At 30.5% G+C, this 12,063-nt stretch overlaps 1 protein-coding gene across 1 annotated transcript; it reads left to right on the top strand.

Annotated features, from left to right (window-relative positions):
* Positions 1–6,040: 6,040 nt before the first annotated feature.
* Positions 6,041–7,459, top strand: LOC130828799 (uncharacterized). The gene has a single exon (XM_057694798.1). The coding sequence runs from the start codon at positions 6,210–6,212 to the stop codon at positions 7,107–7,109; it is 900 nt and encodes a 299-aa protein (XP_057550781.1). The 5' UTR covers positions 6,041–6,209; the 3' UTR covers positions 7,110–7,459.
* The last annotated feature ends 4,604 nt before the right edge of the window (positions 7,460–12,063 follow it).

Below are 12,063 nucleotides of genomic sequence, written 5' to 3'. Positions count from 1 at the left end.
GAAAGTTAGTGGAAAAGACACGAGGACCACAACTAATTAAACTATATTTTTATGAAATTAGTGGGAAAAAAGTAGGATCATAAACAATATAAATTTTTAAAATAAAGTTAGTGGAAGAAATATGAAAATCATAAGTATTATTAAAATATTAAAATGAGAACGGATAAGGTTTTTTTGTCCAAAATTTATGATATAAATAGAAAAATTTCTTATAAAAATAACACCCAAAATTTCTTATGAAACACCCTAAAATAACAAATGAATTCAATTTCTTTAAAGAACGAATGGGTAGTTTTTATCTTTGAGTTCTATACCAACGTATAATTTAAATTTTTATTCAGTTCTAAAAAAGGCGAATTAACAAAAATAAATAAATAAATAAACAAGATATACAACTTCACTAACTCAAATTCGCTTAAAGTGGCACAATATATTTGATGATTCTAAAACAATAATAGATTAAATAGAAAGAGCTAACCTTAAAGACGATGGAAAACTTGTTAGATATAAGAGGAAAAAAAATTTCTGAAATATCAATCTGTGTTATGTTGTCTTAAAGCCACAATTCAAGCCTCATGCTGAGATCATGAGAGCAAAGATTGAATAGTAGAAGTGGAAATGGAAGTGGAAGCAGGAGACTCAATTTTATGAAGGCAAATTAGAATTTCGGTACATTAAGGAAGAACTAAAGAAGGATAAGGTTTTTTTCCCAATAACCATTTCATTGTATCGTCATTTTTTTTAAATAAAATTTAAAAAATACCATTGAATCTATTTTTAATTATAAAATAAAAAATTATTACAATTAAACTAAAATTAATAATAATTATTAAATTAAAATAAAAAATATTAATTATAAAAGTGAACCTCGTCGCACATTTTATGCCGAAATTTGATACATACTCACTCTATTGGTCGTAACTCATAACTTTTGATAGGAAAATCACATTTATGCACCATTTATGGCATAAGAAATTAGGCTTCAAAGCTTTCTAATGATATATTATATGCCCAATTCTGATAACCGAGCCAAAAATAAAGATCGTTTAAAGTTTGCTTGTACTGAAATTTGATACATGTCTACTATTTTGGCCGTAACTTTTGATAGGAAAATCGCATCAACCAAGGTTTGCAACATTATCAACTAGACTTTAAGATCTTTCCAACAATATGGTACTCCTATATGTCTAATTTCAATAATCGAGCGAAATGTGTCGGCTATTTAAAGTTTTGTTGATGTTTAGTAGACCCAGTCGCACAAACACGCGACTGGACCTTGGTATAGTCAAGTGAAAACACGCGATTAAGCTATGGTAGAGTCGCGTGAAATATGTGATTGAGCCGCGTAAAACATGCGACTGGACATATAATATATCTTGAAAATCTTTCAAAGGCTAGTTTCTAATGACACAAACTTTGCACTAATAAGATTTTCCTATAAAACGTTATGGCCAAAAGATTGAACATGTATCAAATTTAAGCACAAGCAAAATTTAAACGATTATCATTTCTCGCTCGGTTATCGGAATTCGTCATATAATATATCATTGGAAATATCTTGAAGTCTAGTTTCTTATGACGCAAACATTAAATTAATATGATTTTTACTATCAAAAGTTATGACTAAAAAAATGAAAATGTATCAAATTTCAGCACAAGCAATGTTTTTTGAAATTAATGATTGTTTATCGATGCTTACCAAATCAGTTTGGTGATCATTTTCATTTTTTTATAGTGTTTCATATCGAATTTTAGTTTATAGAGTTTTTTAGAAAGAAGTTAGAAAGATAAAGTTATGAAATTTCATTAAGATTTTCAATATATAATGGATGGCGACACAATGAAAAAGATTGTGATTTTTAATAATACCCTTTTTAAAAATTTTACATAGTAACCCCTAAGTTTTTGACTTTTTCATGTGATAGACAAACTTTTTTTACTCTGCGTGGTGACTTTAAATTTTCAATGGTATTTTTCCATGTGGTAGACAAATGTTAAGTTCTTTATTAAATTTAGAATTTATTTCGAACAAATATTCGATAATTGTTCCTTAAGAGTTATTGGGGCGTTTATTTCTACGAAGAAAAGTCATTATGATGAATAATAATAACGTAAATTTAACAGAGATATTAGTCTTTTGTCTAACAAGTGAAAAAAATTAGAAACTTAGAATTCTCATACAAATTTTAAAAAATGCTTGTACGTTAAAAAAAGAAAAAAAAATTCATCTGTGGGCCTTAATGTTTCGTACTTCGGTGATGATATTGGACTTTGATCTGCCAACTACAAAAACTAGGCTTTTAGTGTCATTTATTTTTTGCTAGTATATTTGGTGTCATAAATCTTACAATAAGTATTGTATAAGACTGTTTATTATGAGACTAGCATATATAATTAATTTTCTTTAAATTGATCACTTTAAAATTATAAGTGTATATTGAATGAGTTCAATAGAGATAGTTTCATCGTGAGAGCGTCTTATTAGAAATTGCGTAAATCTTAATATAGTGGCCTTTTAATTACACTTCATTAAATAAAACAGTCAATCCCCTGATATACCGTCTTTCAAAGAGATCTTTTTCAGGCCCGACCCATTAAAAGTTAATTGAACTAAAAGATGATAATGAACTGACCAAATTAGGAATCATCTCTCAAAGAAATCGCCAATCAAAAGAATTTGTGTTAACTATAAGCTACTAAATTTAAATTTGTTGTATTAAAGTTGGTATTGAAGCAATTAATAACTTGAAGAACATTTTAACAAAAAGAACAAGAACAATTGTAACACCATAGTACAATTTAGAACAATAACAACTTAAAACATGAACAATAACGTAACAATTGAAAATGGTGTGTACGCTTTATAAGCTATTAGAGACCTTCTTTCCATTGCCATATGGTTTTAAGATGGTATATATCTCCTTGGCTTATAAAGTGTGTGCACTTGTGTCCCTCGTTAATATGCTGACATTCACAATAAGTCCAGCCTAATTTAACATGGTATCAGAGCCGATAGTTCGATCAACAATTTAAAAATGGTAGGTTCGAAAAGAATGGCGTTCCTACCCTAATTGATTATACCCACATGCGAACTTGACGGGGTTCGCATGTGAGGGGGGTGTTGGGATGAGTTATCCTACATCGATAAATTGAAAATGGTGTGCACGCTTTATAAGCTATTAGAGACCTTTTTCCCATTGCCATATGGTTTTGGGATGGTATATATCTCCTTGGCTTATGAAGTGTGTGCACTTATGTCCCTCCGTTAATATGCTGGCATTCTAAGTCCAGCCTAATTTAGCAAGATTAAAGTTTTTAGTTTTGATAGGGGAGTTTTGAAAGGGAGGCGTGGGTTTGGCATGGCGTCGTGGCGATAGAAGGCCAGTGTTACTTTGGGCAACGTGGGTTTAAGAGGGAAGTGAGATTGGGGTTTTCAGTTTTGAGATGGAAGTTTTGAGTACGATGCATGGGTTTTGAGAGGAGTCGTTGCAAAAAAAATATTTAATTAAGTTTTAATAAATAATATATTATGTTATTTACTTTGCGATTGAGAACTATTCAAGTTTAAAGTACTTTGATTTGTTTATGGAGGCTAGGTGGTTCTCAAGTTCTATCTTTAGTTTTCATTGTGGTTTATTTATTCATTTAGTTATTCTTTATCATTAGAACGTTAAACGATTCACTAATTAAATCAATTTAAAATGACTTGAGTGACGTACCATCTAAGTTCATATTTACATGTGAATATTTAAGTCATCTTAACTCGAACCATTACAAGTTAGTTCAAGTGGTGGATTATTTGTTAATTGAGTCAGTTGATGGATTGGGGTAATATTATTCGGACTTGACATTGGATTTCCACTAATATGTGTATTATTTAAGTTATTTCTTTAGAGCTGATTTAAATTACTTGTTGTTGGATTAAGAGTAACAATTTTACGATGTCCTTCAATAATAAAATATAGAGCTGTTTTAATAACACCTATTTGATCATTAGTCTATATTGTGGCTTATAAAAAATGTAGTGTAAGGTTTAAAGGGAAAAGAAACAATCACCTTCTTGGATTTTGTGAGAAAAAATTGGTGCTCATAATGTTAAGAATTGAGAGAAGATAAGGAGTAGAAACTTAAAGCGTATAGTAGTACCGATACTCATTTGCATGAATCTACGATACCAAGTTCTATCATTTATAGCGCAAGAACTACTATTGCACGTACTCTTATATACTACCTCCTATTCAGCTCAATTGTCCTATTTTTTTTGGCACTATTCACTTATCACTCTTAATTTGTATTTTACTCTTAATCTATAAGTTAAAACATAGTCATATGGGATCTTGTTTGATTTGTCTCAATACAAGGATTATTAATATCAACTTTTTATAATTTTTAATTAAGCATAATTTGAGATATTAAGAGTTAAAATGTTGCCTCGGCAAGTGTGAAAAGTCAAATGGGACAGTTCAGCTGAATAGGAGGGAGTAATATACAATACTATTATATAATGGTATGTTTGAAAACAATGATTTCATTTGAAAATTTGAAATTGACTCAAATTTATTATTAGTAAATTGAAAATTTTCAAATTTAAATTTGGATTAAGTTCCACCATTGTTTTAAAAATAGTTTAAGTTTAGAATTTGAGAATGACTACCCAAACCTTATCATTCTCAAATTCTTCATTTATGATTTCATAATCGAAATTCATAATTCAAAATAAAATATTTATTCCCAAACATTATATAATATTGTTTAAGATAACATTTAGCATTTTAAGGCATTTGTTACTTTCCCTTGTAACACCAATAAATTTCTACAGGTTAGTTGGAATATGAGTTCGTTCTAAATTATATTTTTAACTAAAACAAAATATTTTGGGGATCATATGTATAACACGCACCCTATCAACTAATGAAACAAAAGATGTGAAAATACAAATAAGTTTTCAAAAGTTAGTTTGAATTAGATGGAACACACAAAATTTTAAGGCGCAGCTCTAAAATGACTTAGATGCCCAAAGAACTAAAGCCAAAAAAGTCAGGTTAGAATGGAAATGGCAAATTTGTCTAAAACATTTAAAAGCTTTCATGAATTACGATGAATTAAACATTTAAGAGCATAAAAAAAATTTAGGGAAAATTATAAAGATAACAACCAACACTTAATAAGGATAGAAACGTTAAAATGGTGAATTTAACCGAAATTAACAAGAATTTAACGGAAAATACTAAGACAGTTAGATAAGGAATAAACTGGATGTTACCATGTGGAAAAATCTTACAAAAGTGTTACCACTAGCGTTTTATGAAAGTTCGATGCTACCATATGGAATATCCCAAGATAAAATACTTAGGGCGACTATGAGAGTATTTTACATCATTTTAAATTAAAATATTGATAGTTTTATAAGTAAATGATGTATAACAAGTGGGACGTAGTAGTAAATGATGTATAACATGTGGAATTTCCCAAAATAAAACACTTGAACAAAGTTTGGTTTGGTCTGGTCTGATACAAAAATTAAATGAAACAAAAAATTCCAGTCTGAAAATTTTGCAAACCAGAGTGGACCGTTTAAATCACGAGATTGGACCGGACAAAACCGTTCTACAACGGTCTAGTCTGATCTGGTTTACGATTTTTTTTTATACTTTTTTCCAAATTAATGTGTTTATGCAAATATTTTATGCCTATAAATACCACGTATAATAATTTGTAATTTGTTGATTGCATCAACATCATTCAAATATAATATATATTATATAAAAATAACTCCATCTCGATATATCTAGAGGTAGCAACCTATTCTTCTAGGAAAAATTATGGTCTTCGGTCATAGTACGGTTTGAGGTTTAGTCCGGTCTGAAAAAAAAATCGAAACCAGACCATAGAAAAAAAAACGGACCAGACCATTTAAATTGTAAACCAAATCAAACACTATAATTACGATTTAGACCAAATTTTATTTAGCCCTAATAAAGTAGAAGGTGAATATAAAAGTTCCAAAAATTTGTTCAAAACCCCAAAATGTAACCCACGCATAACATTCCCCCGACTCATGAATCCGATAAGCAGCAGAAGCAAACCCTAGCTCACCAGCAACAACAGTAGCAGTAGCGCGGCAGCTACAACCACAAATACTCCATTCCACACATAATTAATATTCCTGGATCTCAGGTCTCACCGAACCTCATCACTCTTTTTTATTAATGGCTTCTGCTTGTATGAACAACATACCCACTACCACTACTACTACTACTACTACTTCCCATTCTAAGTTGGCCTTGTTTACTCCACCAAACAACGCACCTCCTTCTGACCAAGACCCAGATTTTGAGTTTCAACGATCAGCTAATCCAACCATGATTACCGCTGATCAACTCCATTTTTTTCCTAATTACAACAAAATCTCTGATAATAATTACCCACCAAACTCTCCTGCATTAGTTAATGAAGAAGCTTATCTGTTTTCTCCCAAAGCTCCTCTATGTTTTGGAAGATGGAGAGACTACTTTCTGGGTCCGGGATTTAGAAAACTCTGTCAACCCAAAACTACATCTTCCTCAGACTCTTCTTTCAGTTGCCGTTTACCTTTGCTTAAAGATTCTTCTTCGTCTTCTTCTTCTTATTCGATTTCCTCTCATGATCAGTTACCTCGTCTTTCGGTTGATTCTAACCGTAGATCTTTCTCATCTAATTGCCCGAAGATTAATGGGTCAAGAATGGAAAACCCACGAAGCCCGACTCGAAAAGAGACACTGGTTGGAGTTGGAGTTGGAGTGGATAGTCCGAGAATGAACCCATCAGGGAAAGTGGCATTTCAAAGTCTAGAGAGAAGTTCAAGTAGTCCAGGCAGTTTTAATGGAGGGTCAAAATCAAAGTATAAATTACAACATCGATCAGGGATTATGGAGAGATCATATTCAGCTAATGTTCATGTTAGAATTACTCCAGTTCTTAATGTCCCTGTTTGTTCTCTTCGTGGATCTCGTTTTGGTCACTTATTCTCTTCATCTTTAGCTTCAGTTTCTCAACCTCACAGGAATAAACAAGGTAACACTAACACCAACAATGGCACCAAAAACAAGAAGAAGAAAGAGAAAAAGTAGTCATAGTTGGGTTTATCTTTTATAAGTCTCATGTACCAGCATTAATTATGATGATGGTAAAAGTATGGATTTCCAAATGAATTTGTTATGTTGATTCAGAACTAGAATTGTCCTATTCAGGTAAAAAAGTGTGTGTAAATGAAAATAGGGGTAGGGAATATCAAATATGGAGTTTTTTTGTGTTAGAGGGATCAGGGAAGTGGGGCTTAATTGCTTATTATTTGTCGGATATGCTAAATTATTTAGTAGTAGTGTACTAGTCTGGAGTCTGGTACTGGACCTAGATTCCGATGTAACAGGTAACAGTAGAGTTGGTGCTACTCTTTAGTAGATAATCTTCACTTGCTCTCCGTTTTATGCGCACCTTAAATGCTTTTTATTTCACTCAATTAGTTACTCTGTGAGATGTTCAAGTTATATAATGATTTTTGGGAGTTACTAAATTTCGCCACCCTTTTCATTTTATCGTCACCCCTTTCTACGAAATTATGTATTTGCCTTTGAAATTTAAAAAATTACAAAATTGCCACTCCTTACAAATTTCTTATTTATAATAATAATAATAATAATAATAATAATTAACTTTTTATATTCTTAAAAAAATATAAATAAAATTAATAATAATAACAGTAGTAATAATAATAATAATAATAATAATAATAATAATAATAATAATAATAATAATAATAATAATAACAATAATAAAATTAAAATTAATAATTAAAAAAAAAAAATTGAGTCGCCCAGAATTGGGCGCCTGAACCATGGTTCAGCCGCCCAGAACCGGGCGACTGGACCCCGGTTCAGGCGCCCAATTTTGGGCGACTCAATTTTTTTTTTTTTTTTTTTTTGCTTTTTGGAAAATAATAATAATAATACTAATACTAATAATAATAACTTATAGATTAATGTGGCCTATTAACTCAGTTAGTTAGAGCGTTGTACTAATAACATAAAGGTCACAGGTTCGAGACCTGTACAAGTCATTATTTAATAATAATTAATTTTTTAGTATTATTATTATTATTATTTTCCAAAAAGCAAAAAAAAAAAAAAAAAATTTGAGTCGCCCAAAATTGGGCGCCTGAACCGGGGTCCAGTCGCCCGGTTCTGGGCGGCTGAACCATGGTTCAGGCGCCCAATTCTGGGCGACTCAATTTTTTTTTTTTAATTATTAATTTTAATTTTATTATTATTATTATTATTATTATTATTATTATTATTATTACTGTTATTATTATTAATTTTATTTATATTTTTTTTAAGAATATAAAAAGTTAATAATAATAATAATAATAATAATAATAATAATAATAATAATAATAATAATAATAATAATAATAATAATAATAATAATTATTATTATTATTATTATTATTATTATTATTATTATTATTATTATTATAAATAAGAAATTTGAAATGAGTGGCAAAATTGTAATTTTTTAAAAATCAGGGGCAAATTCGTAATATCATTTGGAGGGGGGTGGCGATAAAATGAAAAGGGTGGCGAAATTTAAAGATCGGGTGATTTTTTTGGGAATATATACTTAGCTAATTGATTGCTGAATTAGTGATTAACTGTTTAGTTAATCATTAATTATTGATTAGTTGGATTAGTTAATTTATGTTTAGTTGAATTTTATTGGTTTCTTTCATGTTTTTTAAAATTATATACTTTATGGCCCGTTGGGTCAATTCAACTATGAATATAAAAATATCATATAAAAATATTATAAAAAATGGTAAAATAATTTTTACAACCAATTCTTATAATTATTCGGCTTGGCTCGACCTGACCCTTTACACAAAGGCTCGTTAATGATTCGATTCGTTATTGACGGGACCCGCTAATGACAGTTAAAATGTGATCCGACCCTTGACCCGTTGGGTTGACCCGCCCTGTTGAACACCTCTAATTACTAGTACTTGTTTATTTCATTCTAAGTAGGAATGGTAAAATGAACGGGCACGTGCGATATGTCCTCCCCATACTAATACTCACTATAAACTTTGATAGTCACTGGGTGGTAGGTAAAATTTTCATACTCGTGCCCACCTGAATATACAATTAAATTTCTCCCCAACTGCGTTCACCCATACGTTATATGCTCCATAAAATTGCACTTTTTTACAGTTTAATTAATTGTACATCTAATTTTAATCAAAACAAATCAATGTAATTAAGTTAAAATTAATGTTCTTTATTTTTCGTCAATAATTTTTTATAAAAATTATACAAAATTTGTATAAACCAGTACATTATATATATGGGCGGAGGGGTATGAGGCGGGACGATGGGATGGGGGGTGGGTATGGGTGGATGGGTACGGGGCGATAAGACTTTATACCCACCACCCATAGTGTGTAGTACTTTTCTTACCCATATTCACCACTACCCACTAAATTCATAATTATACATGCCCTAATTGGAGCGAGTACGATGCAAAATTCGTATAAATTTACTCGTTTATTATCCCCTAATTCTAAGATTAAAAGTAGTCATTTTTAAGGGTGATAGGTCACTATGTACTTCATTCAAAAGTGTTCTATAAAAGTTGGTTGGAGTTCACTCCTTTGACCTAGATGGTAGAGTTGATCAAAGTTAGTTTTGAATACTAATTACTCCTTTTATTCTTATTAGTGTTCAACATATAACTTAAAACAATTATCATATATTTGAGTCATATGGTGCAAACTCAAAAAGATAGAGGGAATACATTATACATACGTAACTTTAACTAAATCCATAGTCGCCCTTTATGCTGAATACGTGTATAATCGCCCTATTCTTCCTAGTAGGTATAAGGCGGGTGGGTATGGTGTGGCTGGGTACGGGCCGGTAAGACTTTATACCCACCACCCATAATGCGTAGTACTTTTATTACCCATATTGACCCACTACCCACTAAATTCATACTCATACATGCCCTAGTTGAAGTGAGTATGGTGTAAAATTCGTATAATTTTACCCGTTTATTATCCATAATTCTAAGATTAAAAGTAGTCATTTTTAGGGGCGATAGGTCACTATGTAATTCATTCAAAGGTGTTCTATGGAAGTTATTTAAAGTTCATTCCTTTGACCTAGATGGTAGAGTTGATCAAAGGTAGTTATGAATACTAATTACTCTTTCTATTCATTTTAGTGTTCAACATATAACTTAATAGAACTATCATATATTTGAATCATATGGTGCAAACTCAAAAAGATAGAGGGAATACAATATACATACGTAACTTTAATTAAATCCATAGTCACCCTTTATGTGAATATGTGTATAATTGCCCTATTTCTCCTATTCTATATAAGAATATAATAATATCCTTGTAAATATTATTTATTTCTAGTCATTATTTTGTAAATATTTTTTTGGAAAACTAATCATTTGTTAATATATTATATGACCTTTTAATTTAAAATTAATTCATCTCCTATATCCTAGTCTTTATATTTTAGCTTATAATCATACAAGTTTATAAAGAAAATGAAAATTTGCATGTGTCAATTTTATGCGGTCCCATTAGTTAGAAGAATTTTATTGATTGTAGTTGACTTACATAGAAAATAAATTTAACGAACATGTAGTTATTAGATAAGTTATGGATTTAAATTATTACATACTATACATTCATCTTCATAAACTTAATAATTTTAATATTTTTAGAAAACTAATTAGCTATAAATTGTAAGAAATAAGAATATTTCCAAAGTATATTTAGGGAATATTATTATTCTATAAATAATAATTTGCCATATTTAGCTTTCCTTTCATTGTATATATACATGGAGTAATACCTAATTAAAATTAATACAAAACGAGTATTCACTCAAATCCGTTATTCTTCTATTTTGTTTCGTTTCATGGTATTAGAGTCGTTAGATTCAGATCTGAAATTCAATGAATCTTTCGGTTCTCACCATCTACCAAAACAACTTACCAAAATAATGGATGTCGAAAATCGTTATTCATCAGAAAATCCTTTGTTGCAACCAAGGAGGTTCAACACCAATCAAAGGAAATCATATTCTCACAACAATTTTTCGTATGAGAACCACCAAAAATGGTGGTTCCTTCCACATATTCAAACTCATACTCAGGTCTAACATCACAAGGCACAAAAATACTACCCGAAAAAGGCTTCGAAAAAGAAGTATTGGTCTGATTTTTCTGGTCACTCTCAGGGAAGTGGAACTCCATTTTTCCGGGCCAATATCAAGCAAGAAACTTAACCTTTCGTCCATCGTGACAACCACCAGTGGCAAGCCGCCACCAAGGCCCTTCTCATGAGAATCTGCAACATGGCCTGCTGCACTAGTACGGTACAATCTACAACAAGGATGTAAATTTCTTGAACAAGAGAAGAGAAGTAATGCACATCATCAAACCAGTGAGCAACCGAAAACAATGGAGAAGCAAAAATATGAGGAGAGAGAAAAGAGAAATCAGGAAGATGGGAAAGGGGGGGTTATTATTTCCCAAAAAATAAACCTTTTTGTAAGGGATACTTTCTCAAAATTAAACCTACCCATTTACCAGTTTACCAACCCAAAAATCCGCCACCCATTTCCTTATCATGGCTAATCATGGTCTTCAGATGATTGAAGAGGCAAAACATGCAGACAAAGATCGATATCGAAGAATGGTGGGGAAACTCATATACCTCTTGTAACAGACTCAAAATTCTTAATCAAAATCTTTCGATTAATTATTCTGAATTTTCAATTCAAATCTCTAATCTTTTGGTTATCCATTTCAAACCATCTTTAATTTCTAAACCTTTTCCGATTTTGTAATTTCTTTCAAAAATTAAACTTTAAAATATTATTTGTTTAAAATCTTTTTATAAGCACTAAAATATTATTTTATTATTTTATAGTACGAAAAGTAAAATTTTATTATTATATTCTCGATTTTGTAAAATGTTACGTTTTAACTTTCTTCCTTAAACTA

Source organism: Amaranthus tricolor, chromosome 12 (assembly GCF_026212465.1).
Source record: "Amaranthus tricolor cultivar Red isolate AtriRed21 chromosome 12, ASM2621246v1, whole genome shotgun sequence".
NCBI classification, from domain to species: Eukaryota; Viridiplantae; Streptophyta; class Magnoliopsida; order Caryophyllales; family Amaranthaceae; genus Amaranthus; species Amaranthus tricolor.
Note: the sequence above shows the minus strand (reverse complement) of the source record. Positions and strands in the feature narration are given on the sequence as shown.

Excerpts from the sequence above, each read along its gene's own strand:
- LOC130828799 (XM_057694798.1), top strand. The coding sequence starts at position 6,210 with ATGGCTTCTGCTTGTATGAACAACATACCCACTACCACTACTACTACT.